This window comes from Tauraco erythrolophus, chromosome 3 (assembly GCF_009769465.1).
Source record: "Tauraco erythrolophus isolate bTauEry1 chromosome 3, bTauEry1.pri, whole genome shotgun sequence".
Taxonomy (NCBI): domain Eukaryota; kingdom Metazoa; phylum Chordata; class Aves; order Musophagiformes; family Musophagidae; genus Tauraco; species Tauraco erythrolophus.
The window spans coordinates 84,033,635-84,061,371 of NC_141467.1; the positions used below are offsets into that span (position 1 = coordinate 84,033,635).

General features: G+C 38.5%; 1 protein-coding gene across 2 annotated transcripts in view; it reads left to right on the plus strand.

Moving 5' to 3' along the window:
• ZFPM2 (zinc finger protein, FOG family member 2) overlaps positions 1 to 27,737 on the plus strand; it is a 249,331-nt gene that overhangs the window by 123,588 nt on the left and 98,006 nt on the right. For both annotated transcript variants that reach the window (XM_086609511.1, XM_086609512.1), the window contains one exon: positions 17,551 to 17,662. In XM_086609511.1, the coding sequence (XP_086465637.1) occupies positions 17,551 to 17,662 (112 nt within the window). The remainder of the gene's footprint in view (positions 1 to 17,550; positions 17,663 to 27,737) is intronic.

The window sequence follows — 27,737 nt, forward strand, 5'->3', positions numbered from 1 at the left end:
CAAATAAATCTGTTCCTGCCAAATTGATACCATTTTTGGTTTGATTTTAGGTAACGTGTATGATTGAGTTCTTTCAGATCTGATATTGGAAAAGGAATTTTTAACATCTCCTTCACATAGTCTAACTATTAGGGAACTAAAATAAAACTTTGTAACGTTTGTAAGATAAAGCCTAACTGACCATGAGAGCTTAAAACAGGGATACTGTCAGAGAACCGTTCACTGTTAAAGCAAATATTGTTAAAAATAGTTGGAAAAAATATAGCTAGTTTTAAATAGATAGATTTTGGAGTATGGGCTCTGCTTGTTTTGTCCTCAAGTCCTTTCGGCAAGACCTGTTGTTCCCCAAGTACAGAAAGCAAAATGAGAGCAAGTACTTGGCCTGAGCGACATTTTCAGCTTCTCAAGTGAGGATTTGAATCTATCACTCTATAGGAATGTCGAAATAAATTTTTTTTGAGACTTCAGTGAAACGAAATGCTGTTCCTCTGGGAGAGAAATAGTGAAACTTTTTGCAAAACGCGTGTCCTCAAATGCAGTTGAAGAACATGATGCTGCAGGTGTCCCTGAGCATAATCTCTAAATTCACGGCCATTCTTAGCTGCAGCAAATTTACAGGAAGAAGTGTATGAATGTAGTGCCTGGATTTCCTCCTGGTTGTAGCACCTGCAGCACGACGCTGGGGAACATAGAAGAATGCACTTACCAAGATGCACAGATATATAAAATTCTAGTTCTTAGAACGAACTGTGTCACTGCATTTATCTGTGTGATACTGGCATCCTTCCCCAAGTTAATTATGCCCTATTATGCTTCTAATGCTGTCATTATTTTAGTATCCTAACTTTTAGTGTTCTTCTTGAGTGTTGTAGTTGGTATGTCTTTCTTTTGGTTCTATCCATTTGTCTCCAATCACAGTCTGCTCATATATTACACAGAAATGTTGAGGATTTATAGATATGAGCAATGGTATGTCACTGATTTCAAGAAGAGCAGGATCGTGTCCACTTTGTGGTTTTCCATATGGTGATTAAGCTGCTTGGTATTCCTGTAGCTGGAAATCATTTTCTGAGAAAAAGAAATGGATTGAATTCTTCACTGTCTGGTCATGGTGTTTGTATGAACTATGAATACTGATGGTATATATAAAAGAAATTAAGGGAGATTTTACCTGCTATAGTGTTAACTTTCATAAAGTATAGTGAAATAGAAAAAGGATTTTTTTTCTTCCTATAGGTAAATATTTATGTCATCCAAAGTCTGTAATCCTTGAGTTTTGCTCCACAGAAACTCCAACTGACTTATCTGATATTTTGACCTGGAGTAATGCTGGAATAAACACTTGAAGGTTCAGCCATAATGTGTAAGGGAGAAGCAAAAAAGCATAGTATTTTTTTTTCTTTAAATTTAAAATGAAATTATTAGCATCATAAAATCTTTGACAGTGGAGGAACTACAAAGAAAGGATGATCTGCAAAGATTGAGTTAAATTCTGTTATCTGAACCTCAGGTGCAGTTCCTTTTGACGTCAATGGGAAGGGTGTCTGTGCTGCTGAGAGAGACCTGTTGTCTATTTGTTTGTCCGTTATGGAACTATAGATGAGCCTACATAACTGAATAGATATGCCTGGACAGATTTGATTGCCTTTGTTAATTGTTAGTCGTGTACCTGGCATTTTCATAAAATTACACTTCATGTTTTATTTTGCACTCTTTAAGCCAGTGCTGAGTTTAAAGAAAACAATTAAAGGGTTCACAATTAGCTAGGATTTGGAACATTTTGCAGTATTCTCTGTTTTATTGCCATTATTGATCTAAAGAACAAGGAGTGTTTGAGTCTTTTGCCCAAAATCAGGTCAAATTTTGCAAAATCATATATTCTTTAATAATTACCAAAGTTGGAAAGACTAATTTTTTCATTACTGAATAATATATTTCCATGAAGTTTCTTTGAATCACCTGTAGATTCCAGCAGTGCATCTTTTTTTGTGTGATTCTTCTCTGCTGTCGTTAGTTATATACTGACAAAAGACTTCAAAGTGATTACGTATGACAATCTGAAGCGTTACTACTGTTAGAAGTAAACCTTGCTTAGCTGATTTTCAAAGTGTTAATTTCCAGGCTTGCCCCTTAGTTATAGCTTTACTGTAAGTTTTTGTTTGTTAGGCTTTAGGAAACATTAAGATTGAAGAAATGGAGATTTGCAGTCAGATGATGAAATTCTTTTGTGCTGGATTCCCCAGGCTTACTGAGCAGTTTATAGCAACAGAGCAGAATCTTGCCCCAAGGGTGCCCTCACTGTTACAAATCCTGTGTGCAGATCATGATACTCTGTTCCTTTTGAATTTTTTAGAAATTCTGTTACCTGCTGTAAGCCCTACAACTCTTTTTGTGCCTGGTCAAGTAGGGCGAATACCTACAAGAAGGGGGGACTTCTCTGGTGAATACCTGGCGGAGCTCCCCCAAGTCTTCAAAGGTTCTTCAAGGAAGACAACATTTGACCCTGGTTTGTCCCCAAGGAGACAAGTCCTTCTAATTGACCTGGACAAATAAATCGTGTACAAATAATCTTTTCCTTTCAAAATAATTATACACAACTATAGCATAGCCAAAAGAGTTGAGATCCATATCTACCTGACAGGAGATACAGAGTCTTCAAGTCTTAGTGACTTAGGCAAACAGGGCAATTTAAAGGTAATATGGAAACAATGTGGCGTGTAGTGGATAAATTGTCCACAAAAGAAAAATAAATGGTGATGTAGTAACACTTGGTTCTTTTTTTCAAATCTTACTTGGAATAATATAGTGGAAACCTAGGGTTGCTGTACGTTCCTAGAATTACTGAAGAATTGCTTATATGTGTAGTATGTTGACTAGCCAGTACATTTCTAGATTATTTTGGACTTATATCCCTGGGAAATAAGCCAACATTGATAAATAGTATTGAAGTTTGAAAAGCCTCTAGGATGAATCTGGTAATCATAGTATTGTGAATATGAAATTTAACTCTAGAAAATGTCGTCCATTAGACTTTATAAAAAAGACAGATTTTGGAAAAAAAATGTAAAAGGTAAGTTACTTTAAATGCTGTATATCAAATTAGTTACAGAAAAATGGGAGGTATTTCAGAGGTTGGAAAAATACATTTGGAACATATCCTGAGTCAGAGGAACTAATTCATGTCATGCTCCTCATGAACATTTTCTTACATATGTGTATTCCAGCACTGTCCTTACATACGTGTTATTCAGTTCTGCAAAAATGTCCAAGACCTTTTGACTTTATTTATGTTGAATTGACTGAAGCGAATGCCAAAAAATATCAGTTGAGTATTTCCCGTTCAGTAGGAATCAATTGATATGGTTCATATTTGTCTTAAATGACATAATTAGGAACGCCATAGTCGAATTCGGCCTAGAAGTAAAGGATTTCTCTTAATTACATAGTAGGCACAAAAGAATCAATAGAATTGATGTCCATGGGCCACATCCTGCTTCCTTCACTTTAAATACAGAAGAATTTCCATGGCTTCAGTTGTTTTCATCATGAGCCGTGGAAGATTGTACAACTGCAGAGAATTTCACTTTGTCATGACACTGCCACATAGATGTTACAATGAAACTGTCTTGAATATTCAGGTGGATACAAGTATAAATCTGATTGTAAAATCATCTGCTACTCTTGTAGAAATTAGAAAGTCAGTTTTCTCGTTTGTCTGAATTTTCTTGCATTTCAGAGAGATTTCAAGCCCAGCACCTTCCTATTAATTTTCAAAGCACTGTGTTTAATACGTTGTTTTGTTAAAATAGCTGGCAGTCCTGTCTGCCATACTTAAGGAATAGAAGCTTTAAAAAAAGGTGTTTTAAAAGTGGCCTGTTTATAATGCACTATAGAGAAATAATTCCTCTGACAAATATCCTGTTTACAGTCAAATCATTTCATAACTGAAAGAAAAAAAGCAGTGGTGGGGTTTACTAGAATTCATCCCATTCCTGTTGTCAAGGTTGTAATCAAAATCCCAGGCCTTGTGGAGTAATCTAGGGATTTGTTCTTGTGTTTTATTAGTTGTTTTTTGAACTATAATCCCAGTAATGAGCAAGTAACAAAACTCAGCTGTACAGACGAAACTACCACCTATCGCAGCCCTTTCAGTCTCAAATAGGATAACCAGAGCATAACTACTGTGAAGCAATACAATTATGAATTTCTTGAGGGGGAGAAAGGAGAGATAAGTGCACGGAAGTCAGCTAACACTGACGCATGGGTGGCTACAGCATGCAAAGGGTTAACCAGATTTTCATTTTAGATAGTTGCCGTAGTAACAATCAGAGAGCTCAGGCTGTATCTTTTCTATTTGTGGGGAATGTTTAGATTTACAGAGTAGCTCAGCTTATTATATATCTGCCTTGATTGCTGGATAAGGTTCGTTGATTAAAAAGAGAATAAGATGCGTTTTTATAATACTGGGGGAACCCCCCGCCCCCTTCCCATCCCTCTTTGTCCAGCCCTCGCTCCGCTCCCCCGGCGCCCGCCCGCCGCCGGACGTGCGGCTGTAAATCAAGTTTCACTTGGAACTTTCGGTGTTACCCTGGAGCCGGGCTGCTGCTGCTGGCCTCACGCCTCACCTGGAGGCCTGTATCTCCCGGGAGCAGGGAATAAACCCTGCTCCGTCGGGATGCCAGGTTCCAGCCCGCCTCGAACAGCTGCTGCCAGTTAGTGCCAAGTGGTACGTGGTAGTTGTTTGAAACGGATAGGGTGGCTGGAGTGCTGTAGCGTTTTAATGCCAGTTTCTGTGACAAGAAGAGGAGAAATTCTTTTATAAAGTTTTACTGACTTCTGTAGCTTGATAGCCTGGACTTCTCTGGTTCTGCCAATTTCTAAAGTGTTTTTTGCTCTTTTAGAGCTCTTGATTTTTCATGGCAGTGATGCTGTTTGTGGTGTTAGGTTGCTTTCTTGGCTCTGTAACACATGCAGTGAAGAAGAGCTTTCTTTTCCTTTTATTGACTTCACTGGGATATTGAAGTACTAGGAACATTTGGAAGCTGGCTTTTTTTTTTTTTACTCAGGTATCTGAAAATTTATTTGAAAATTTTATTGGAAGCAGAAGGGATTTGACTGTATTTTCTTTGAACCAGGAAAGGCCTTCAAGGAAAAATTGCCTATTGGAGTTTAAAAATCATTATTTGTGAAACTGGTCTGAGCCAACGGGAGAACAGTTTTCTAATCACTTAAGTGCAGTCTGCAATGTGGTGGTACCCAGTATGATTCTTATTACCACTCTGAGTTTTCCTTTCATAGAAAGAAAAAAAAAATCAGCCTGACTCCTATGACCTAGGTGCAAATTTGTTGTCTTTTTGATGCTCCTGAATTTTGAAAGTCAGTGCACTTCCACTCGAAGACCTCTCCTTGGACTTGTGATCCCAAACAGAGGCTGTACAGCTCCTGACGGGTCCCATGTGAGAACACGGAGCTGCAGCACTGCTGTCCTGAAGTGGCTTAATGAGTAGACTAGTGACTGGCAAGAGTTTGACACCAACATTCTGTATCTGTAGGCATAGCTGGTTATTCCATTCATCATTTTCACACTGTTTTGTTTCTACACATGAAAGTGAATGAATCCATCAGCTCTCTTTAAGCAAGTTGCATCACTCTTTTCTCAATATCGTCATTTAAACTTAGGATACCAGCCCATGTATACCCATCAGTCCCAGAAATGGACGTTGATTCATAGTTGAATTCTTGCTGCAAAGAATTTAAAAAACATCAGTTTATTTCTTTCTGAGAAAAAGATCCTTTATATAAACTTGCCAAGCTGCCAGCTCTCTGTCTATTGTTACTCATTCCAAGTGATAGGTTTCTTGAGTTCCCTAAAATATGTTAAAATGGAAGAGGTTTGGACTTCACTCATTGCTATTTTCAAGTTATAAACATAACTCCAGGTTCCTATCTCCCTTTTAGTCCTTCTTTTATGTGTAAATGTTTCATAAATATCTGAATGAATTTTCCAAGCAAAATGTATTTTCTTGGAAATGTTTTTCCTTACAAAAAGTCTTTTACCCTTACACCCAGCTTCATTGTGTTCAAAACCAAAAGCCTTAAAACAGCATTCCTACACTACTTCTTTGTTTCCAGATTTTAAGATCTATTATGCATAGTGTAGTGCGTAATCATAATTATGCATTCATGATGATGTTTGTACTGGCTTAACTCAGGAATAGTGTGAGAAAGCTAATCTCGAAGCTACAGGCTGTTTTCCTCCACTTTAGATTCTGATCTGAGCTGTTTGTTGAGTCTTACTGGAACCAGAGCCCCGTACTCACCAGTCTCGCTGCTGGACTCTCCGTCTTTATCTCCAGTCCCAGTGAAGGACCTTCACCCATTCTTTGAAAACTTCTTTTTTTTAATGGAAACTTGCATAGTGGCAGTTCTTCGTCATGCTGCGTATAATCAGTACACTGAAGTAATTTAAATAAGAGCTGCGTTACACAACTGTATGTCATACAAGCTACAAAAAATGAGGATCCTTTTAATCTGCCGTTGGGCATTTAGGGAACTTCATTTTCATTTTTATGTGAGAAGAGCGAAAAAATTCCTCAAGCTTTTAAGGCAGTGAGGAAAAAAATGACTTGATTAGGCGTAACATATTCTTCAACTGGAAGAAAGTAACTGTGTGCAAGTTAAAGGTGCTGCTCTGCTCAGTTCATCTTCTTGGTCCAAGCCTTCTGAAACAATTAAGAAAATGTAAGCACCATTAATCCATAACTCAAATCTGTGAAAGATCGTATTGATGAAAAAGCTCAGAATTTTGAAGTTTATTTTCTCTGAAATCCCTATATTAATCTGCTATTCAATGACATTGTTATTTATTTAAAAATCTGTACAAAAAATGGATAGAATGGAAGAAAGAGTAAAACCCTTCAAATATTGCATAGTCATGTGTTAGTTTCTACTGAACTAATTTTCTTGTGAAGTCTATTTTAATATTTTGTGGGTTTTTTCATAGATTATATTTGGGAAGGGGTTTTCAGTGGAATTAAAAAATTTAAAATTTTTACACAAAACACCATGTGTATCTTCTGAAAGTTTTGCCAGGTGAAGGAAATTTTACAACATTATATCTTTGAAAGACTAGAAAATAGAAATTATACTTAGTGAATAGAGAATAACCAAAAATTCTGATTATTTACAAATGTTTGCATCAATATTATATACACACGCAAAGTTAATTTCTCTTTACCTGTAAACAAGAAAGCATAGAGTAACATTGAAAATCACTAATGGAACCTTGTTCCAGTTTATTTTTACATAAGCATTTAAGAATCATGCATAATGCAACAGTGTACCAACTAGCAACACACTCACAGGAGATAATTTAAACTTGTTTTTTACGGACACGAGAAGCTGATTTTAAAGCCATCCCTAAGAAGATTGTCCTTGATTTTACATTATCCTGGGTGGGTGTTTCAGTTTCTTCCATTTACCGTCATGCTCACTGGGTAAAAAATATCCTCGTGTCTGCTTAATAGTGATGGAATTTTCTACATGAAGATGTAAGGAGGAATTAGGTTTTACCCCATAATTATATACTAAATCAGTGTTAAAATACAGTTGTAATCAAATCCTTTCGTATCCCAAGGCCACACATTTGATACAGTACATTGGAAGGTCAGAATACTTAGCTGAGTATACACCCCTTGAGACTCAACAGATGTACAGATACGCGGCCTAATCCCAAAAACGCATTCATAAGTCTGGAAGATCAGAATTGAGCCTTAATTCTCTAAAGGACTGCCGCAGTGTTGTGTGGTCCTTTCATCCAAATTAGAATGATTCATTATGTCTAGTCCATTAGCACCATCAGGGATAGGTGTGGGCCATAAAATCTGCATTAGGATTTCTAAATATGTCAGGGATAATCTTAAAATGAGATAAACTGGGATGTTTTAACCGAGCTAAAAATAATTAATCAAAGTCATACATCTAGACTTCTGGTTGTTGAATCACACGTTAAACTTTTATCTTAGATGATTGTGCTGTCTTAACAAATATAAAACTTGGACAGAAGATTGTATTGGCTTTACACTGTTACTTTAAAGTATCATGTTTCCTGTTGGTAAAGGTATATATAAAAATATCTAATAAAACATGCATAAAACTCTAAAAAAATAGGAAGAAAACACAGAAGATGTTTTCTGTTCCTCAATTCTATTTCAAATGTTATGTAGGAATGTATATATAAGATTTTGTGTGCATTCAGCGTCTGTACCGCAGAAGTTCAAGTATTGTGTCATGCATTGTCAATTACATTATAGTACCTACACCATTGACTACAATACCGTTGTATTAAATATGTATTTCCTGAAGGCCTCACAATATTCATTACAAATATAGTCCTAATAGAGCTGCACTGGATTATATATTAAAAATATTGGACAAGCATATACAGAGAACCTTTTATTTTCTACCTTCTTGGTCTGGGAAGAAAAAAAAGTGAAATTAAAAAATATTGTCTTTTACTGCTGCTAAAGCATGACCATCTTATTCACCTTTCATGACAAAAACATTCACTTTTCTAAACTAAAATACACAACATGTGTTTGCAGTTCCAGACAAAGTAATAGTAATATATAATAAGCAGAATCTATAACTACTAACTAATCTATAGCTCTGTGTAATGGACTATTTATAAAAGGCTTTATGCATGTCCTTTTTTATTTTTGTATTTTAATGTATTCCTTAGATAAAAATAAAGATATGTAATACATTAATTTTAGACTTCTGGAAATGACAGTTTAAATCATCCATTCCAGGATAAGAGAAAGTACAATAGAGAAAAAAAATCTAAAATTATTGACAAACAGAAATTACTCAGTACCACACTGTAACTAAGCTGTAGACACAGCAATTGTTGTGAACAGTTTCAATGTAAATAGCTGGACAGTGGGAATAGGCAGAATTAACCTATATGCAATACAAATGCCTTCGTGTCTTCTAGAAAAACCTCTGTCATTGTCCACTTGATCGTCTGGAATATCTGTGTTCACATTTACTACCCCAGGCCCAAATGATCTTTGTGCAAAGTAAGAGAGCAAATGTCAGACGATGAACAGAGGTTGATGGTTTATCCCAGAGTTTAGTCCCTCAACCCATCCAGTGCAAACTCGATGTTCGCAGAATTGCAGCTGAGCCATACCAAGTGGGGTACTCGTCTATTTAACACTAAGATGTTTAGTAAAAGTGAAAGGAGTTATGTTCAAGCGAGTGCATTCGGAAAATATTAACTGGCAGCTATCGACGTGGTCTCATTAGTAGAAACAGAGACTTAATTCTTAGTGTAGGCAATAATTTACAACAGGGAAGTTGGCCTATTAGGAAAAATGCACAGATAATTCAGTGTGAAAGTTTGCAAGTAGCACTGCATTATATCTCATCTAAAGATAAGTTATATGTAGTGTGATTTCATCGGCATAGGTGTGTGTCATGTCAGAAATAGCATTATCCAAAGCATTCAACTTTATAGTAAAGTGGGAAGGTTCAACACCCACGGCAGGTATCTGAGCACACTAAGACACGATGACAGTGGTCACGCTGCCCACAGGTATCAACTCACCGGCACAGAGGTGATTCGCTTCGCATTGTCAAGTTTCAGAATATCCTCATCATATTTGTGCTAATCACTGCACCGACTAAGAATACGGTTTCCTGGTGCTGGTCATTGTGTCAACACACAGGATATGTACTGCTTTCCCAAAGAATGAAATGAACGGGACAGAGAGTAAGAGGAGAAATATAATGAGAAAGTTGAGTCAAGAGAGTCACAGGAAAATACACTGCTGTCCATGCCATGCTCTTTGGGGAAGGAAGGAGCTTGCTAGACATAGTTGGTGCAATATATACAAAATGGAGAAGAGAAGGGTAGAGGACAAGGCAGGGGAGGAGCAGCTGCGGAGTGAAGCCAGCTTAAAAGACTTTACAGGAAAGAAGAACAGGACTAGAAAGCCCATCGACGTGGGATGGTGTGGGCAGGGGAAGCTCACTGAGTGCTCAGAGGTCTAGTTTCCAGCTTTTCCATTCCTGCTCTACCAGTTGGTTGTCACCTCTTCCAGGACCACGTGGCAAGCAGCCAGAAGGAATCACTGGGACCCTCAGCTAGGACCAGGTGCTCCAGAATCTGGACTAGTTATTTTAAACCTTCCTAGTTCTGGATAAGAGTTTGAAGATGGGTTCCAAGGGTATCCTGGATTAAATAGAACAAGCTTAAGTTGGTTTTGACAGCCGTTATTTTGTACCTAAGCTACAGTGAGATTTGATTTATGTTTATTTTATATATTTGAAAAAAATGCATTCTAGCTAGGTAGCATGAAATGATCTCAACATTTAGCGTGCATTTAATTTGCATTAGGGACATTCATCAGCAGGCATATTTGATATTAATAAAAATTTGGAATCATATTGAAGTCATGACAAGTGTTGGATAATATTAACAGACCTAGGGTGTATTTTTTTTTTGTTCGAATATTTTCTTTGATCTGCTTTAGGTTTGTGGATATATGGTGAAATGTATGTTCAGTTTTGTCACTTGACAAGTGATGATCTCTTGGGGTAAACAGCAGGGTTTCTCAGTTGCAGGGAATCCCAGCTGTCTTTTGGGATTCCATCTGTGTGTACATTTCTTCTTTTTTTTTTTTTTCTTTTTTTTTCTTTTTTTTTCTTTTTTTTTTCTTTTTTTCTTTTTGTGTTTGAAACATTTAAAGCCTTTGGTTTGGACTCTTTAATACCAGTTCTTTTTCCTCTACCGTGACAAAAAAAAAAAAAAAAAAGAATAGACTTCCCCTTCAGATAAGTGGAATCCCGAAATAAATAGCCAAATGTAATGCCTTGTAGACTAAGAACAATGCAAGTTGTTTCGCAACCAGCCGGTCCGCAGGTGCAGCACTACCTTGTTAACCACTAGTGCTGCATAACGAGAATCCAGAGCCCTGGGCAGGAGAGACATGAGGACTCTCCCCTCACACCTTGTCCGAGATACTGGGAAGTAACACTGAGCCATCCTTTTCTCCATCACTGGTTTCACGGCCCATCACAAGCAGCAATTTGCCTCTTCTTTCTGCCAGTTAGCATGCCAGAAGACTGGTTACATCTGTGCAGGTAAACAGGTTCACGTGCTCTTGTCATCTAGCCATAAAACAGGCGTCTGATGGATGATACTTGAACACTCCTCTGTGATATTGGATCCCATGAAGTCATAAAGTGGTAACTAAACCAGTAATCCCAGGCTGTCTGCAGATTTAGGAGAAATTAACTGCATCTGTTACATTTGTATCAGGTTTTCAAAATGTGTTTTTCAACCACAGGGACTAAGGATTGCAAAACTTCTCTTGCGTCTAGTTCAAGTTTTGGGATCTCACTGGCAGACATAGTGGGGGCTGTGAAAACTGAAGCCCTGGCGCAATTGTGCGATTCCAGAGTAGGTGTTTATAGGCTGGAGCCTGCCATGTCTTTGCCTTCTTTAGTGATGTTTGTCACCAGCATGGAACCGTGGTACCGAAACTGTCCTCACATCTCCGGTCTCATGTGAGTCGAAAGGAGTTGGCTCTGCATGTCTAGCGAAGAAAGCTGTGGCACTGTGGAGTGCTGCCGCAGGCCATGACTGGCAGGGTTTCCAGAGAAGCCCTTGAGATAAATATCCGTCCAGACTGAATCCTCCTTGGAAAAAGATAAGAGTTTTCAGGGAAGCTGTAGAAAATGAAACTGAAAGACAGTCCATCTGACTGCGCGCAGACTAACAATAAAACGTGTTTCTGTGTCTGTCTGTCCGCTGGGCTGTTTGGATGGGCTTGTCTTAGTGTTCGATGAATGTGTCATCAGTTATATGATGCAGAAATACATTGTGACAGTCAATGTAAGTGTGAGGTGATAAAGTAGAGTTACCACTCTTCTTCATCTTAGAACAAATATTAATTAATCATGGATAGTTTGAGATCTATGCAAATGTCTGCTATTGCTCGGTGCAGAATGACCCTTTAGGAGACCTTCCCAATGGAACTGATCTGATGAGCTTATAAAATTTTGCTGTATTGAGTACGGTGGCTGCCAAAGGTGAACTTAACCTCTCGAGAGCGGATGTTCTGCAGTTTCAGCATGTCAGAATGTACGTCAATCCTATGACAATCAAACTGAATTTAAATTGAATTTCTTCAAAGTAGAAACCTCCGTCAGTGTATTAACCGGTGTTTTACTATCCCAGACTCATATCCGAAGGCACCTGAGGTATATTTACAGCTCTCCTCTCAGTACAGTCTTGATTTTAATTGGCTATATAAAGTAACACTGCACATTGGAGCATGAGAACTTTCTCCAAGGGCACAAAGACATTTTGGTAGTCTTCTGTATCTTTTATGTGAACTCAGACTCTTTGGAAGATTTGGGAAGAAAATCTGTTTGCGGGAACCAAAATACAATTAGAAGGAAAGCCCTTGAGTATCTAAAGCCTCCAGCAACTTTCCTCTGTTTTGGTAAGAGTACATTAAGGAAGTAGTTTTGACATTACAGAGTCCTGTACTGATTGCAGAAAAAAAAAGCTAAAGATAGAAATGTAGTGATTTTTCAATGAATGGTATATCTCCTTAAATAATTTTGAACATTTTTTGGAACACCATGTCTGAGACAGGACGGTCGTGTCACAGCGACTTACTGAACATCAGCTCGGTACCTGTTTCTTGCTCTGGCACAGCTTCTTAGGAAACAGCTAGCAACAATCAGGCATTTGACATCAGAATTGCATAGATTTCAAACAACTTGCTCATACCATATTCCTCTTCAGCGTGGGGGTTTCCTCAAGTTTCTGCCAGGCCACACACATCATATGTTAGAAATCTTTGCGAGGAAGAGCCCATCTAACGTTACTTGTCAGCACTGATTCCTTTTAGCGAGAGTGCAAAACTATTTTCGGCCCACTGTGATGGCTATTTTTATCTCCATTAACCTCTTGACTGAATATAAACATTTATTGAGGCTTACCTCCCTTGTTTGTCCAGTTGCTTCAAAGGTTAGCGAAAAGTGGATGCCTGCCTGACCTCTTTCATCCTCATTAGCTGATTCTAATTGTTCCCTGAGAGATCGCAGTTTTGACCCTGTTTGTCCTTGTCAAATTTGTCTAGTTATGACATGAAGACCTTAGCAGAAATTGCATTTTCAGGTAAAAATGACTCAAGTGTAGAACACACACTTACCTGGCGTAGAGCCGTGAACAATAGTGTGTAATAAAACTAATGTGCCCTCATTTCCAAAATGGGAGGTTGCTGTTGTATGGCCCCAGCTTACAGACACCCGCATTAGCAGATCCCTAGGATTATACCTAGGCAGTAAGCAGAATGTTTTGCAAGCTTTTGAGTAATTTGTAGCAGGATTTTTTTTGAGGGAGAAATAAAATTTTTTTTGGCTTTTAAAGTCTTATTTTTAAGCAGTTGTAGTATTGTTGCTACTGTGACAAGAAAGCTTTTTTTTGTAAAAAGGTAGCTTTCTTAAGCCAGAGATATTTCTAATAGCACGGTAAAAAAAAACAGAGCATAAAGTAGCTAACACCTCCCACCACCACCACTGTTTTGGGAATGACCAATTAAATGTTACAGTATGACAAATAAATCTTATGAATTGCAGGATGATTTTTGTAGTACGTTCTGAGAGTCAGATCGTTAACACACTTTACTTCAAATGGGATGGTGTCCCAAAGGCAATGAGCTGTCGTGACGAACATGTTGCACTGTTTCATGTTGCTCGGTGGATCTCAGTTGTGGTTGTACGGTTGGGGCAAAGGACTTGGCAGGTCTCAGTTAGGTGTGTCGGACAGAGAGGTCCCAGGCTGCACAGGTTGTAGCCAGCGCCTCAAATCCTCCAGACACTTAGCACAGATTAAAAAGCACTGGTGTAATGCGCTCAAAGCACGATATCCTGCTTTACAAGCGGGTTGCCGCATTCTGCACCAGCTTCGGCTTTCAAATGGATTTAAAATGTAGCCTCAGGTATAGCACATTGCAGTAGTCTAATCTTGAGGTGATAAAGGCATGACTGATTTAACCATAGCTTCTTGTTATCTTGGACTGGGGTCTTTTCGTTTTAACCATTTTAGGGAAATGGCCTTTCCCGAATCAGCAGCCTTGCTTATTCTTGCTATGTAATAAGGCACAAGAAGAGCAAGCCTTTGTCAGTGGTGAACACCTCCTAGGAACATGTCAGCCTCACAAGATGCCAGACCCCAAGAACTGCTGCGGTGTTCCTGACTTGTCTTACAGCTCACACAATGTGCCTCTGAGGTACTTCAAGGAGAAGCCATCGCCCATCTGCCTTAGTGGAGCTGCCAAGCTTTACAAGCTGGGTTTTGTGAAGTTTTGGGTTCATATTAAAAGAAGTTTATTGATATATCTGTGCAGCTTGGGAGCAGAGCTATAGGAGAGTGGGAAATTCCTTTGAGGTGTCCCTCAACTCTTCTGGGCTAGCAGAGCTGTGAGATGAAACACCCTGTTCCTCCTCCAGCCTATCTCTAGTGCCTAGAGACCACTCACAGCAGCTGAACTGATTACAAGTTTTACTGCCAAGCCGACCTGGAAGCTAGTTTAGTGATCTCCATGTAGTTCTTTAAGTTCCGAAAAAGCCCTGTTAACGCAGAACAGCAAAGTGGACTGACATCCTGGCTGCTGGTGCTCAATCTATCTGCTGCTGCTGCTGCGTCTTCTTCAACTCAGAACGGATGAGGAGGCACCAACCTGGGCTTCTCTCATTGTATACAAGAAGAAGGGGTGGTGGCCTGGGACTAAGCCTACCCCTTACTGAAGGAGAAAGAAGTCTCCATAAGGCAAATGATATCTCTGCATCTCATTTCTTCCTCAGCAATATGTGGTTAAATATAATCCTTTTCCAGGATATATTATTTGTCCTGTCTATGTAGATAATTAATTGTTGCCCAGCACAAGAAGATCCTGAGATTGTTTGAGGCTTTTTGATACCATCTTAATGCAAATAATACCCTTACAGATGGGAGAGCGACAGTGAAATGTCAGATGTCTGGGAAGAAGAAAACCAGAAATAGGAATTAGATCTTGTGAAAATTAAATAGGTGATCCCTTCTGCACTTAAAATATAGAATTTTGTTTTATTTTGGCTTTTAACTTGACCTCCAACTTAAAAAAAAAAAAAGGAATAATGAAAAAATATTTCAGATAAAAACTGTCTGAATCATTTATGGTGTACTTGGAAGAGTCCTCTACCTGGATAATATTGCACTGTCTTTTGATTGTACTTGGGAATACCAGAGACTGAGAGCACATATAAGCACAAAAAAACACATTAAAGACCTGACTGAAATGGCAGTAGGGGAAATGCAGCAGGGACATGTCCTGGTCCTCCTCTCCATTATTGCTGTACGGTCACAGTTGCTAAGGCTCGTGCTGAAGCTTGTATTTAATATGGGTATGATTCTCAGCTGTGTGAAGAATAGCCACCCTTCCTTGTTTCCATAGCAGCCTTAGCACTGTTTTGGTGTAAATGACACTGAAGTCCAAGCTTTTCTATAATAGAAGAGGGAGATGATACTTTGATTACTTTTCATCTCGTCTCTTGCAGATCTTCTTCAGTTCATGCCTTATTTACATCATTATTTTCTGTGCAGTCCGTATGTAAATACTTTGCACTGATTTCATAATTGGAAATATCAGGCTTGATAATTTAGATATGAACTTATCCCAATTTAAAAAAGAGAAATTGTCATGTTTACTGGCCAATTAGAAATCAGAATTTAAATTCAGATTTCAAATGCATGCAGTTGGGTTGGCTCTTGTAATACTTCATATAAGGAAACACACTTTCTGCAACTTAGCGTAGAAAAAAACAGTATTAGAAATTGAGACATTGCACATCTCTGGTTGCGTTATTTTTACACTAGGTAGGTATGTTGTCACTATCTGTTACATTCCTTTTTACTAATTTCATTCTTCATTTATATCTGTTTTTTCCAACACTTCTGGAAGATGAATAATGTCATGGAGTGCATATAGAAGAAGTGTGACTTATGCATAAACATTTGTATGAAAAATGCAAAACACAAAATGCAAATGAAGCAAGAAACACCATATTTGATAAAACAGTATTAGAGAATAAACAGATAAAAAAAAAAAGAAAATGTGAAGAACTGTGACATTCAGTATGTCTTATTCTGTCATCTTTATTAAAATATTGATATAGCATAAATTATATTAAATGTCTTAGATTATGAATTTAATCTTATAGAACTGATATATTTTAAATAGTATCTTATTTTCAATACATATTTTTGTGTTTATTTTGAAAATGTAATATATACTTCACTGCATTTCTAGAACAGTCAGATAATAATTGTGGCCAACGCATCTGAAACATCCATGTAAATATATGATTTTCTGTATCTTAAAATTTTTTAAATCTCTTAATCATACAGAATTTCACAATAGAACATAGCTGGAGCCAGCTAGACATTATTGGTGAAATATAAAAATAATTAATTAAATTCTCTTAGATAAGGTTGGAACGAGTTGGATGGAAGTATATCTCAGAAAAAAAAAACAAAACAAAAAAAACACAACAAATTAAAAGTTCCATGGTGACTGTTGTACTTCGTACTCTCTGTAGTGGTTTCATGCTTGATAGAGAGAAAAAGAACTGTGAATGATAGAAGTCCAAGTGACATCTCAGTGCCACATTCTGACAAATTCAAGATTACCCAACCGGGCTTTTTCCATTTGATTAGTAAAAGGAGTTAAGCGTTAAACTTAACGGAAGCCTCTACCATATGTCCTCAAATACCAACTTCTCTAAATACAGAATCTGAAATGTACACGACAGGTGATTTTGTTACATGTGAATCTCCTTGCCTGTACGGCATTCAAGTGCAATGGGTGTCATGCTTTACTTTTGTGCCTTTTAACTTACTAATACAACTTCTTTTATAGTCTTTTTGGAGACAAAGTGCAGTGAATCATTCGGATGATTATTATTTCAGACATAGTAAAATCACACATCAACACTTAGCAAAAAGGGAAAAATGCTATTATCCATTCAGAACAATTTCCTATGATAATACAAATGTGAGCCAGGACAGATCTTTGAAATGGATACTGACTCTTTAAATTCTTTCCTGTCTGTTTCAGGAAATAGTGAGATCCCATTGATAATGAAATACAATGTGTCTAAAGTTCACTTTTAAACACTTGGCTCTTTGCTGTGAAAGTCATCTGCATTCCCTTTATAATTCTCAGCCACCAGAGATCTGCTTAATCTTGGAGATCTGATCCAATATCATTCAGAAAAATCCTTGATAAGAATTTCACCATTCAGTCAATGAAAGAACTAAAGCTTACTGCTTGTGTCGTCTTAAAAAAAGTCCCGAGGCAGGGGAATAAGACCTTGGCTTATGGGTTTGGAGATTTTGTTGTTTGCAAATAAAATGATTATTACTATTATTATTCTAGTTCTTAATCAAGGCAAGCAAATGGCATCTGTTTGTTATCATCCTTCCTACAGAAGACAAAGGCTTCAGTCCCTATGGTACTGACTGCTGGCCCCAAGTGGTTGCTGGATGTGACTTGGCAAGGAGTAGAAGACAACAAAAACAACTGCATTGTGTACAGCAAAGGTAAACACAAGCTGATTTTTTTCCTCTACTTTCTTGTGCAGGGTACTGAGATAAAAATAAACCTGTTGCATAATAGGAGAATGAAGTAGTTTGTGTCCCCTTAAAGTGGAACAGTTTTCCTACCCTGCTCTGGTTTTGCTTTTTACTTTTTGGTTCTTTTAATGATATAAAAACCCGACGTGTTGTCTGTAGTGTACTAAATGCTTTAGAAACATAGAACGACATCACCTGCCATAAGACGTACCATCCATTTCTCTCTGAGTTAGTGCCTCTTGGGAAACATCAGTAAAATCTATACACTTTAAAAAGGTAAATTCTTTCTGACATTTGATTGGACATACTGGATAGCATTTCTCCATGTTACATTGCATTGTAGGCTACTAACTGAAATCTGGTTTTATAAGAAGAATTGGAACTTGATTGGACTGTGATAAGACTTCATGTCAGCGTGGAAACAGACGATAACTGGAACTGGATTTCAGGGTTGTCACCTTTGACATTCCAGCCTCTATCTAGTGGCATGACGCAATGATGCTTCACTGGAATGTATTGGCTAGTGGCAATGCACGTAATTTCTGTCTTATGTGAATTGACAGATTTGCTGAAGCCAGTAGGAGTTCTTACGAGGCCCCCCCAAACATGCTTTGTCTAGCCTACCGCATCTAACAGGTACTGTGCTTCTAGATGCAAAGGCTTTTGTTTTGCGTCTTGAATCAACCCCAAGAGCTGTGACTTTAGTCCATAGTGCCATGGACTATGCACCACACTGTTTGGTCAGTCACTATGAAAGCTTTGTAAATGTGGTTATGGTATCACTACAGTATGTTAAAATTAAAAAAAAACAACACCAAAAAAACCCACAAGACCACTTGAATACGTGGAATAAGAATAACTTATTTAATGTAGCTGGTTTTGGCGTTCCCCCCGAATATCAGGTTGTAAAACTATGACTTTCATTTCTTATATTTCAATCACCAATCTCAGCACTTCGTGAATACTTCAGAACATGCACTGTTCTTGTTTAATTTCTTTTTGGTTTTATTTCTAACCAAACAGACCTACTGAGATCAAAGATTTGTTTGCTGAGGCAACCTAGTGACCATTTCAGCATACAAGCATACAGGCAAATAAGCACCCATATCAATATATTAACATACAAAACACTAATCATAACATCAAAGACTCCTAAAAACTTACTAGAAACAATTACAACTTGTTCCTATAATCATTGCAATTTATACACTTATAAGAGGATTGCTTTTAAACTGCCACAAGCCTTTGAAAGTTGAAACGCTGAAAACAGGGAATTTGCATGTTAAAAATGAGTTGCACACCAGGGTCTTATAAATTCTTTCTATTATAATTACAGAATGCCAACACATTCATTCTGCAACCTGAAACACCTGCAGTACTAGAGAATTGGGCTCAGATCTAAAAAGGCTTGAGCTGACCTTCCCTCGCAGCTCGCTGGTTGCTGCCCAAGTGCAAGAAGCAGCAAAGCACTCTGAGTAACGTAGTGAAGCTTTTCTTCTGAGTGCGAAGCTGTACTTTGCTATTCATAGTATTGAATATTCACAGGCAAACTTTTCTGCAACAACTTTTAACTGTAATGGGAAATTACTTTCACTCCAAAATATAGCTTCTGCAAATTCCCACAGGATGATGTCTTATCAAGTATTGCATTCTTTCTGTAATTATAATAATACTTAGCACATACATACGAGTAAGGCTTTTCATCTTCAAAGTACTTTACAAACACTAACTAATTCATTAGACAGTTTCAGTGCTGTCTGATTGAATCTATTGAAATACGATTTTTTTTTCATATTCTAAAAACTTTCTTCAGTTTGGTGTAACCTGAGTAGCCCAAATCATTAGTCTTTTAATTCAGACATGCTGGATTTTATTTCACTGATGATGCTGATTATTTTAGTACTTGGTTAACAAGGTGTTGTGAGACAGTCATACAGAGCTTAATGTGAAATCTGCTACCTCTATCGTAGATGTGTGTTATAACTAAAGTTGGGGATAAATTTGAGCCTTAATTTAAAAGTATATGTTAAAACCTGCTATTTCACTAAACTAATGCAGGAAATAAGTTGTAGATATGCTTTACCTTCACTGCATTCTGTTCATCTCTTTGTCTGTGAGTTGGCTGCTCTGTCGTTAATTAAGCACCTACACTTGCCTTGAGCTCTGCTGGGATTTTTGTACTAGAAAGATTAATTGGCTTGGATCACAAAACAATGTCAAATAGAAGATGGTAAAATAAATAAATAGAATAATGTTTCTTCCTTCAATTTGTATCTCATCATTCCAGATTACATTGCCTTGATTTGTGTTAGCTTTCTGTCTCCTATAGTGCCATTATTTCTAATGAAACGGTGTCAGCTGGCATGTAGTTGTAATTCGATGTTACGTTGTAGTTGCATGCGTATAATTTTGTTAGTTTGCTTAGCAATACATTGTTATTTCTGAAAGCAATTAGCTGAACAAATGTGTGGAATTGTAGGTGTAGCAGATTTGGTCACCTGGGAGCTGTTTTCCTTGCTATACTCAAGACGAGTGAATGAGTAAATTGGCACATTTCTAAGAGGAAAATAAGTTTGAGAATTGGCTAGCAGTGCATGGCACTGATTGATCAGTTGCTGACTCAGAAGCACATGCCATATTCACTTTTAGCTTATTACAGTGATATCTTTGAGAGCAGAATCTTTCCCAGATCTTTCAAGAGAGCATAGGTATGTCAGCCTGACTTCCAATTCACTGGAAGCTATGGGCGCTGCAGTCGCCCACATATTGCACGTGGGGTAATCGCAGGGAGAGGAGTCTGGCATGTAGTTCCTATTGAAAGTAAATCTGAGCTGGCCAGCTAACTCCCTATTTACCTTCGAAACTCTCCATAAAATGTTTTCCCTAGGCAAGCAAACACGAAAAGTGTGTGTGCACGTATTTATGTGTATATATATGATGTACATATATAGGATTATATTGCTAAGTTATTACAATGGAATCACAATTCATCGTCTGTAAAAATTTCTAAATTAAGAAATCGGTTATTTAAAATCATACATCAGAGTACATTCAGAAAGAATAGCTATAAATAACTATTCAGTATTTGGAGTTAATTGTATTTAGTCTAGGATCGCTTATTTCTCTCTGTATTTTTTATAACCACATTTCCCCAATGCTAGGACAGATTAGAAAAGAGCAAAACAGTTTATTAGTATCCCTTTTTACAAGCTCTAATATAAGCTGACTACTCATGGCATGTGCCATTATCCTATTCTGGGTTTTTTTGAAGGGAAACTTTTACAACGGTAATTACATTCAAAAGACATGCTCTTTTTGTTTTTATATTTATGTCAAACTTCTCTCATGTTTCAAAAATAGTCTATTCAATAGTTTAAGAGATGTCCTAGAAACAGTAACTGAAATTTTAGAGCAAATTTTAGGAATTGTACCCTACCTAGATGCATAAATATGTTCTTTCCGAGAAACAGCTACAGAGTTCCAGTAATTCAAGCCAGATACATTGGTGGGAAGTATTAATGTGTGACCTGTATTGTTCATTGCAACGTAGTGGACTTGAGAAGTATTTGTCCAAACAGAGTTGTGGACCAGACCTGATAAATCTCTTAAGACCAGAAGTAGGAGGCCCTCCACAACCTAGGGAGGGGCTGGGATATTAACTGCAAATCTTCTGCTGGGACTGAAGGGAGTTTAAAAAGGAATTACAACTGGACGGAATAGAAATGGTGTAAAAAACACAGTTGCACAGACTGAAAACCGTGTTCATACAACAGACGTTTTTCTAGAGATTATTTAAACCATTTGTGTGAAATGTATGGATACCGTATGTTTAGTGGCATTGTTAAAACAGGGTGTCTGTACAAATATTTAGCTGTGGGAATTATAAAATCATAAGGCGATTAAGTTAGCTAGTTGTGAAATTCCAATATTGCTTTTTAAATGACTTCAGGATATAGGAGGTGCTAAGGTTATTATCTGTTATCAGGAATACAGCGGAATTGTACGACTGGATAATAACTAAACAACTGACACAATGTAAAATTACATTATCAGTGTGTTAAAACAAAATTGCGCCCTAAAGGAGTCTACATGCCAGCTCAGAGCTGCAGTGTAATTATGCTTAACTCTGATAATTAAAATACAACGGAGATCAACAGAATCATTTTCATTAAGAAAATTATTAATGATGGTGGTATAACAGTAATTGATTGCAGAGCACCACAGGATAACTCTGTGCAGGAAAACCAAAGTGTTTAACGTGTGTCTGGGCCCGGTGGGTTGCGTGGCCAAGCGCCGAGCGCGCTGCCCGCCCGGCGGCAGCTGCCAGCCCCTCTTCCATGGCAAACCCCAGATTGGAAAACGGCAGCTTCTTGGGCTGCCCTTTGGAGGGAGCGGGCCGCCTGCTGGAGGACGGAGCGGCGGGACAGGGTCGGAGCCAGCTGCCGAAAGGGAGCCGGCCGCTGGCAGCGACTCAGGCGCTCCTCGAGCCGTCTGTCATCTCGTTTCGCGTGAGGCAGTGTTTGGTTTTGCATTTCCATTAGTGATTTACAGATGTTATTTCCTTCTCTGCCTGGCCTCGCCGAGGAGTTTGTGCCCTTCGTTATTCGCAAGAGGATGCAGGAGGAGGAAAAAAACGTCCTAGCCCCAGTGCTGTTCCACCGGTGCTGCGTGACATCTTCGTAGGTGATTCCACAGGATGGTCCTGTTAATTGTCCCAGTGCTCTGGACCCATGATATCGAAAGCCATAAAAAGCCTCCATTCCTCCTTTCGTTAGTGAAATCACAGTCAGTGCCCACTGAGCGACTCTAACAAAATCCAGGCTAGGGAGGATTTTGCCTGAGGTTAAGACCTGAGAACTGTGATTTTCTTTTGGTGAACACAAAACTGGGGAAGGGGGGGGGGGGGCGAAATTCGGGGGAGTGCTTCTCCGCACAGCTAAGGGATGGGTGCTTGTTCAAACAGATGCTGCTTTTGAAAGCTGCCCAAAAAAAGTCTATTCTCCAATCACAATAGAGAACAAGCCTGCTAGGGTGGATTTACAGGATGAGATTAGTTAAAATGACAGCTGCCCACGCTGAAACTGTGTCATGTAGCTAATTTATAAATAGAAACTCGAGGAGAGGCAACGCAGATGAGAGAGTAGAGCAGAAGTCGGGGCTGGGCTGTGCTCAGCTTTCCCAGCCCTTCCCTTGGCTGCTCTGCCCGGTGGTTGACCTAAAATAAGTCAGTAAATACATAATGGTGCACTTAACTTCACTAGTACTGGAACCAGTTACTTAGCTGATGTAGGTACTATGCATTGGCGATGCAAACACTGCAGAAGGGTTACATGAAGTTGCTAGTAAGAATTGAAGGTAATTTTTCATTAATTTTGCCGATTTAAACAGTCTATTTTTTAACATACAGGAAAAGTCAGTTGTCACAACAGAAGGATTCCTAAATTTTTCTTTAGTGACAAAAGATTACTTTTCTTAATTGCTCTGTGAGATCCTTGTTACTATGTTTTCTGCAGCAAATGAGCTTTCAGCTAACAAATACTTTTTTTTTCCCCCGCAACTTCAAGCAACGTAATGGTACATTGCACCACAGACATATAACATCAGAGACCCTAATAAGACACAGGTCAAACATCATAAGGAGTTTAAACACTGCTGCATTAGAATACGAGTATATTTTGGTTTGGGTCAGAGAACAAGTTGTTTAATAGGCCGAAGGTTAACTTGGGGCGTATATTTTAGAATGCAAGGGGCACCTTTCCACATACTATTAAAAGCAAATTGAGTGAATTTACTTAGTCTGTTCCACGTGAGCAGTCAGAAAACTGCAGTGTCTGCTGTCCTGCTGGATGCCTCCATTAGCTAAACAATGTCTGAAGCCTTTGGTGGTGCTACAGGTTTTTGTTCTTTCTTTGTATCCACTGACAAAAAATCTGAGGTCTTAACAAAATGCATGTGATGCTTATCCTAATATCAAAGGTCCATGGAAAAGCTTAGTTTACATTTCTTTTTCCGCAACGCCAAAAAATTGTAAAACATTTCTCAAGAGAAGTATCGCTCTGTGTGTAATGCTTACGTAAAATAATACCTCTACAAGGGCAATGTAACTTCACAGTCATTGGAAGAAAGTCCAGTGGATACAGGCATTAAGGCATGACTGGTGGGCGAGTAGATGACACCATTCCCGTTTGGTTATGCAGGGATGTTGAGAAGGCAGGATGCCTAACGACACTGTTGCAAACAAAACTATTGCAAATCAATTCTGCTACTTTCCTCCCTGGCCACAGAAGGAGAAAATATTTTATCCCCATCACTAGTGATATTTGGAACTAGATGATCTTTAAGATCCCTTCCAACCCAAACCATTCTATGATTCCATGATTTATGGCTTACTGATGGCAGGCAGACACAATGTTTTAGACTTAGTTCGGACCCAATTCAGCTTCAAAGAATTCACAAAACAGGATCGTACTTTTTCCTTATTTTTGTTTTTTACCCATGCAAATAGATCCAATGGAGGATTATCTGCTTCAGGGAGTTTAGAGGTCAGGACCTTGTACATGGTCTTAATTATCTACTAGAAAAAAGGTTATTTTATGCATCTTTATGGAATTAGTATACTATGCATATAATAGCATATAGTGAATTATTACATGCCCTCCAAATTCTAAGCATGTAGATAATAAAGGGAAGATCACAAGAAATGCAGGGGTACAGCTACATTTCCACTTTCAGTATGAAAATGCTTTTGTTCGTTATTAGTGCATTTCATTTACATAGCAGCCAAGTGATATATTTATGTTGTCCTTATACCTATGGTGGTTTGGGTTTTTTTCTTGTATTCTTCTTGTCACTTACTGTGCAGTTTATTTCATAGTTTGAAATTGGAATTCTTTTTCATTTGAGGAGGCAGGAAAATAGGCAGAATACTGACATGATTTGCACAGAATTATATATTTTGGACTGAAGCTATAAAAAGCCGTAAACTGAGTCTAACACTCACCTATGAGAACATGTTCAGGATGGAAAAGCAGCCCAGTCTGTACTTCACACTGGGACCATGTGAAAAGAAATATTGCTTCCACCATTCAGACCACTGGTAAAAATAAATGCAAACATCATGCAGAGATTTTTTTTTTGAGATAATGTATTTGTCCCTCATTTTTCTAAGTCAATTGCAGTAGAATCAGTCATTTAAAAATCATTTTAAGAAAAATGTTGTCATTATTTTCAGGATATGACATAGATGCTAAATGTGTTTTATTTTTTTAATTAAATTATTTTTTTTTTTCAATCCATTATGCTAAATAAATCTTGAAGACTGCAGTAAACCTTGTGACCCCTGTGGCTCATGGTAGCGTTACCTCTGTCATCTTCTCTGCAAAGCAAAAGGGAAGAAAAAAAGCCCCAAATTTGCTGAGCCACACATTTCAAGTTGTCGACAACCCCATCCACAAGAAAACAGAAGAAAATATATATGCACTCTGTCCTGTCAAAAGGCTTTCGCCTTATCTTGAGAGACTGTCAGAGCAGGAACATCATGGAATGGACAGGAGTCTATTAAATTAATAAGCTGCTGGATGGTGTCTGGAGAGTTATGTTGCTCCATAAATCCAGTTTGATCATGGTGGACAAGGTTTAAATCTGCAGCCTTCTAATACACATCCTGGTCCTGGATTGGATTTGAAGTTTTGTGCTGGAGACACAGAGATAGTCCTGCAGCTTGTGAATTAAGATTTATCATTTTTTCATACTGTTTTTTTTTTCCCTACGCTTCTTGACAAAAATGAAAACACCTTAGGGATCCTGGCAAATGTTACTGCTTGAAATGAAAGAGCTGTTGTCAAGGTGAAACCATGACCTAGAAGCCTAAAATGAAACCTTGGTCATTCTTTTCAGGCAGCTCCATTGGTGCTGAGTATAAAATGTCTGTATGGGAGGAAACAGGGCTGGAGTCATCTGCAGCCTGTTTATAGGGATTCCTGTCAAATACTCCTACTGTGTGTTGGTGATACAAGACAAACTAATGGTGTACCATATAAAAGCAAAGACTAAAAAAATGTAGAAATACATTCTTCCCCCATTCGAGGTTGTTCTGGGGAACAGATTGACAGTGCAGTGTGAGATTTCTGTGCCCTTTACCTCTAAATGGTAATAAATCAGGGAAGACTTTTCCACAGCATTCGAGGTGCCAGGCTCCTAGGAAAACCTGTGTGACGTGCAGCCATGACGTCCCCGTGGGCTGTGGAGCTGGACTGCCTGGAATGCAATGCTAAAATCATGTTGGATGTGTTTTGCCTCTAGCTGCTTACAAGCAAGGCCGTTATTACGGCACAATGGGTGGAATTCAAGTGTCTCTTGGCCGCTTTATTGACCTGCAAGCCAGTGGTTCATTCCTGGGTCCCTGAGCTCCTGTTCTTGTGACTCTGGAGGCTCTGGCAGGTGAGTGCTGTGCTTGCTTCCACGGGTAATGGCACAGCCAGCAATTCTATCTTCTCAAATTCCCCGGACGCATTTTGGATCCTGCATAATTTGTTTATTGATGATACTTAGAATTTGTGTTCCTTTTGAAAGCAATCTGTGCTCATTTTTTTTTCTCGTTGTTAATTTAGGAGCTTGAAGAGACTTCTTGACATTAGAGAAGTATAAAAACAATGTGGATGTTAAAAAAAATAGATAGGTCCTGTTGCAATATCAAGGACACTAAGATTTGTTTTATGCTCAGGAGAATGGATTCAGAGGTGAAAGCAATCAAAAAAGCTCTTTTGGTGTGTAGGTTTCCTTAAACAAGAATTGGGATCAAGATGTAGCCCTCCATCACATCCATACGTACATCTCCTTCCATTGTCTTCCAGAAATTACCTAAGAGCTGTAGCCAGAGATCATGTGTGACTGAATCCTGACCTCTCTATTGATCCTGAGGATCAATCTGTGCACTCTCTGATCCAAAGATCAATGCCAGCATTTCTCTCCTTCTCCCACAGCATTCCGTCACTGCTCCCGACAGCAGACAGAGACCATGAGGAGCAGGACATCACAGTGGGGCACCGTGGCGCTGGGGCCAGCAGTGCGGAGCACGTCCATTTTTCCTAATGCAATGGCAGCTTCACACTGTTATTTGTGTCAGGTTATGAAGTGTGGATAGTAAAATGGAGAGGAGGGAGAGTGGAGGTTAGGGAAAGAACTCCAACATGGTGCAAAATATGGGAGTGCCTTGTTGCAGCCCCCCTTGTGAATGAGGCAGGATGCTCCCACCACCTGCAGCCACCCTTCTCCTCTCCAGTGCTGGGGAACCACTCAGCCTTCCCACCAGGTTCGTCTTCTCTGAAGAGAACTGAAGAAAGTAGGGACAAGTTGCAACTTACTTCAGTGTGTGTTTGATATTGAAGGAACGAACTCCTATTACTGCAGACAAGGAGAGACCTTAGCAGCTTTCTTAAAATGTGATTTCTTATGGTGTTAAAAATAGAAGAGAAAAAAATTAAAAAGCTGATTCGGATTTGATTTTTTCTTTCTTGTTTCGGTTTCGTTCCCTCAGGGCATGCGAGGCAATGCGATGCTCACAAACAGAAATCCATGCTAGAGTGTGCCCGAATTGCGGTATTTGAAGCGAGTTGCAATGTTGAAGCAGATTTAGTAAAGATGTTCTGCAACTGAGTGCTGATGCACATGGATGAATCGATTGGTGGCTTGCAGAACCCAGTTTTGTTGCTGGAGAAAGAATTGCCTTTAAGATAATTTCCTATGATAATATCATAGTATATAGGCATATATACATGCATACATGCATGCATATATATATATATATAAAAAAAACTAACTCAGCCCTCAGTGTTTCACTGAAGCTGCAGAAAGTTCTGAAATCTATTCCTATAGCTGCAATACATACTTCTGCATTGGCAACTCCAGCTGTTCTGCACAATTATACAATCACAGGTTAATAATCATTGAGATGAAATATTATTTGGAAAACAGTTTAGAAGATAGAAAGAATAAGTCCTAACTAACATTGTCAAGACTCAAGAAAAGTGCTAGTATTAGATTT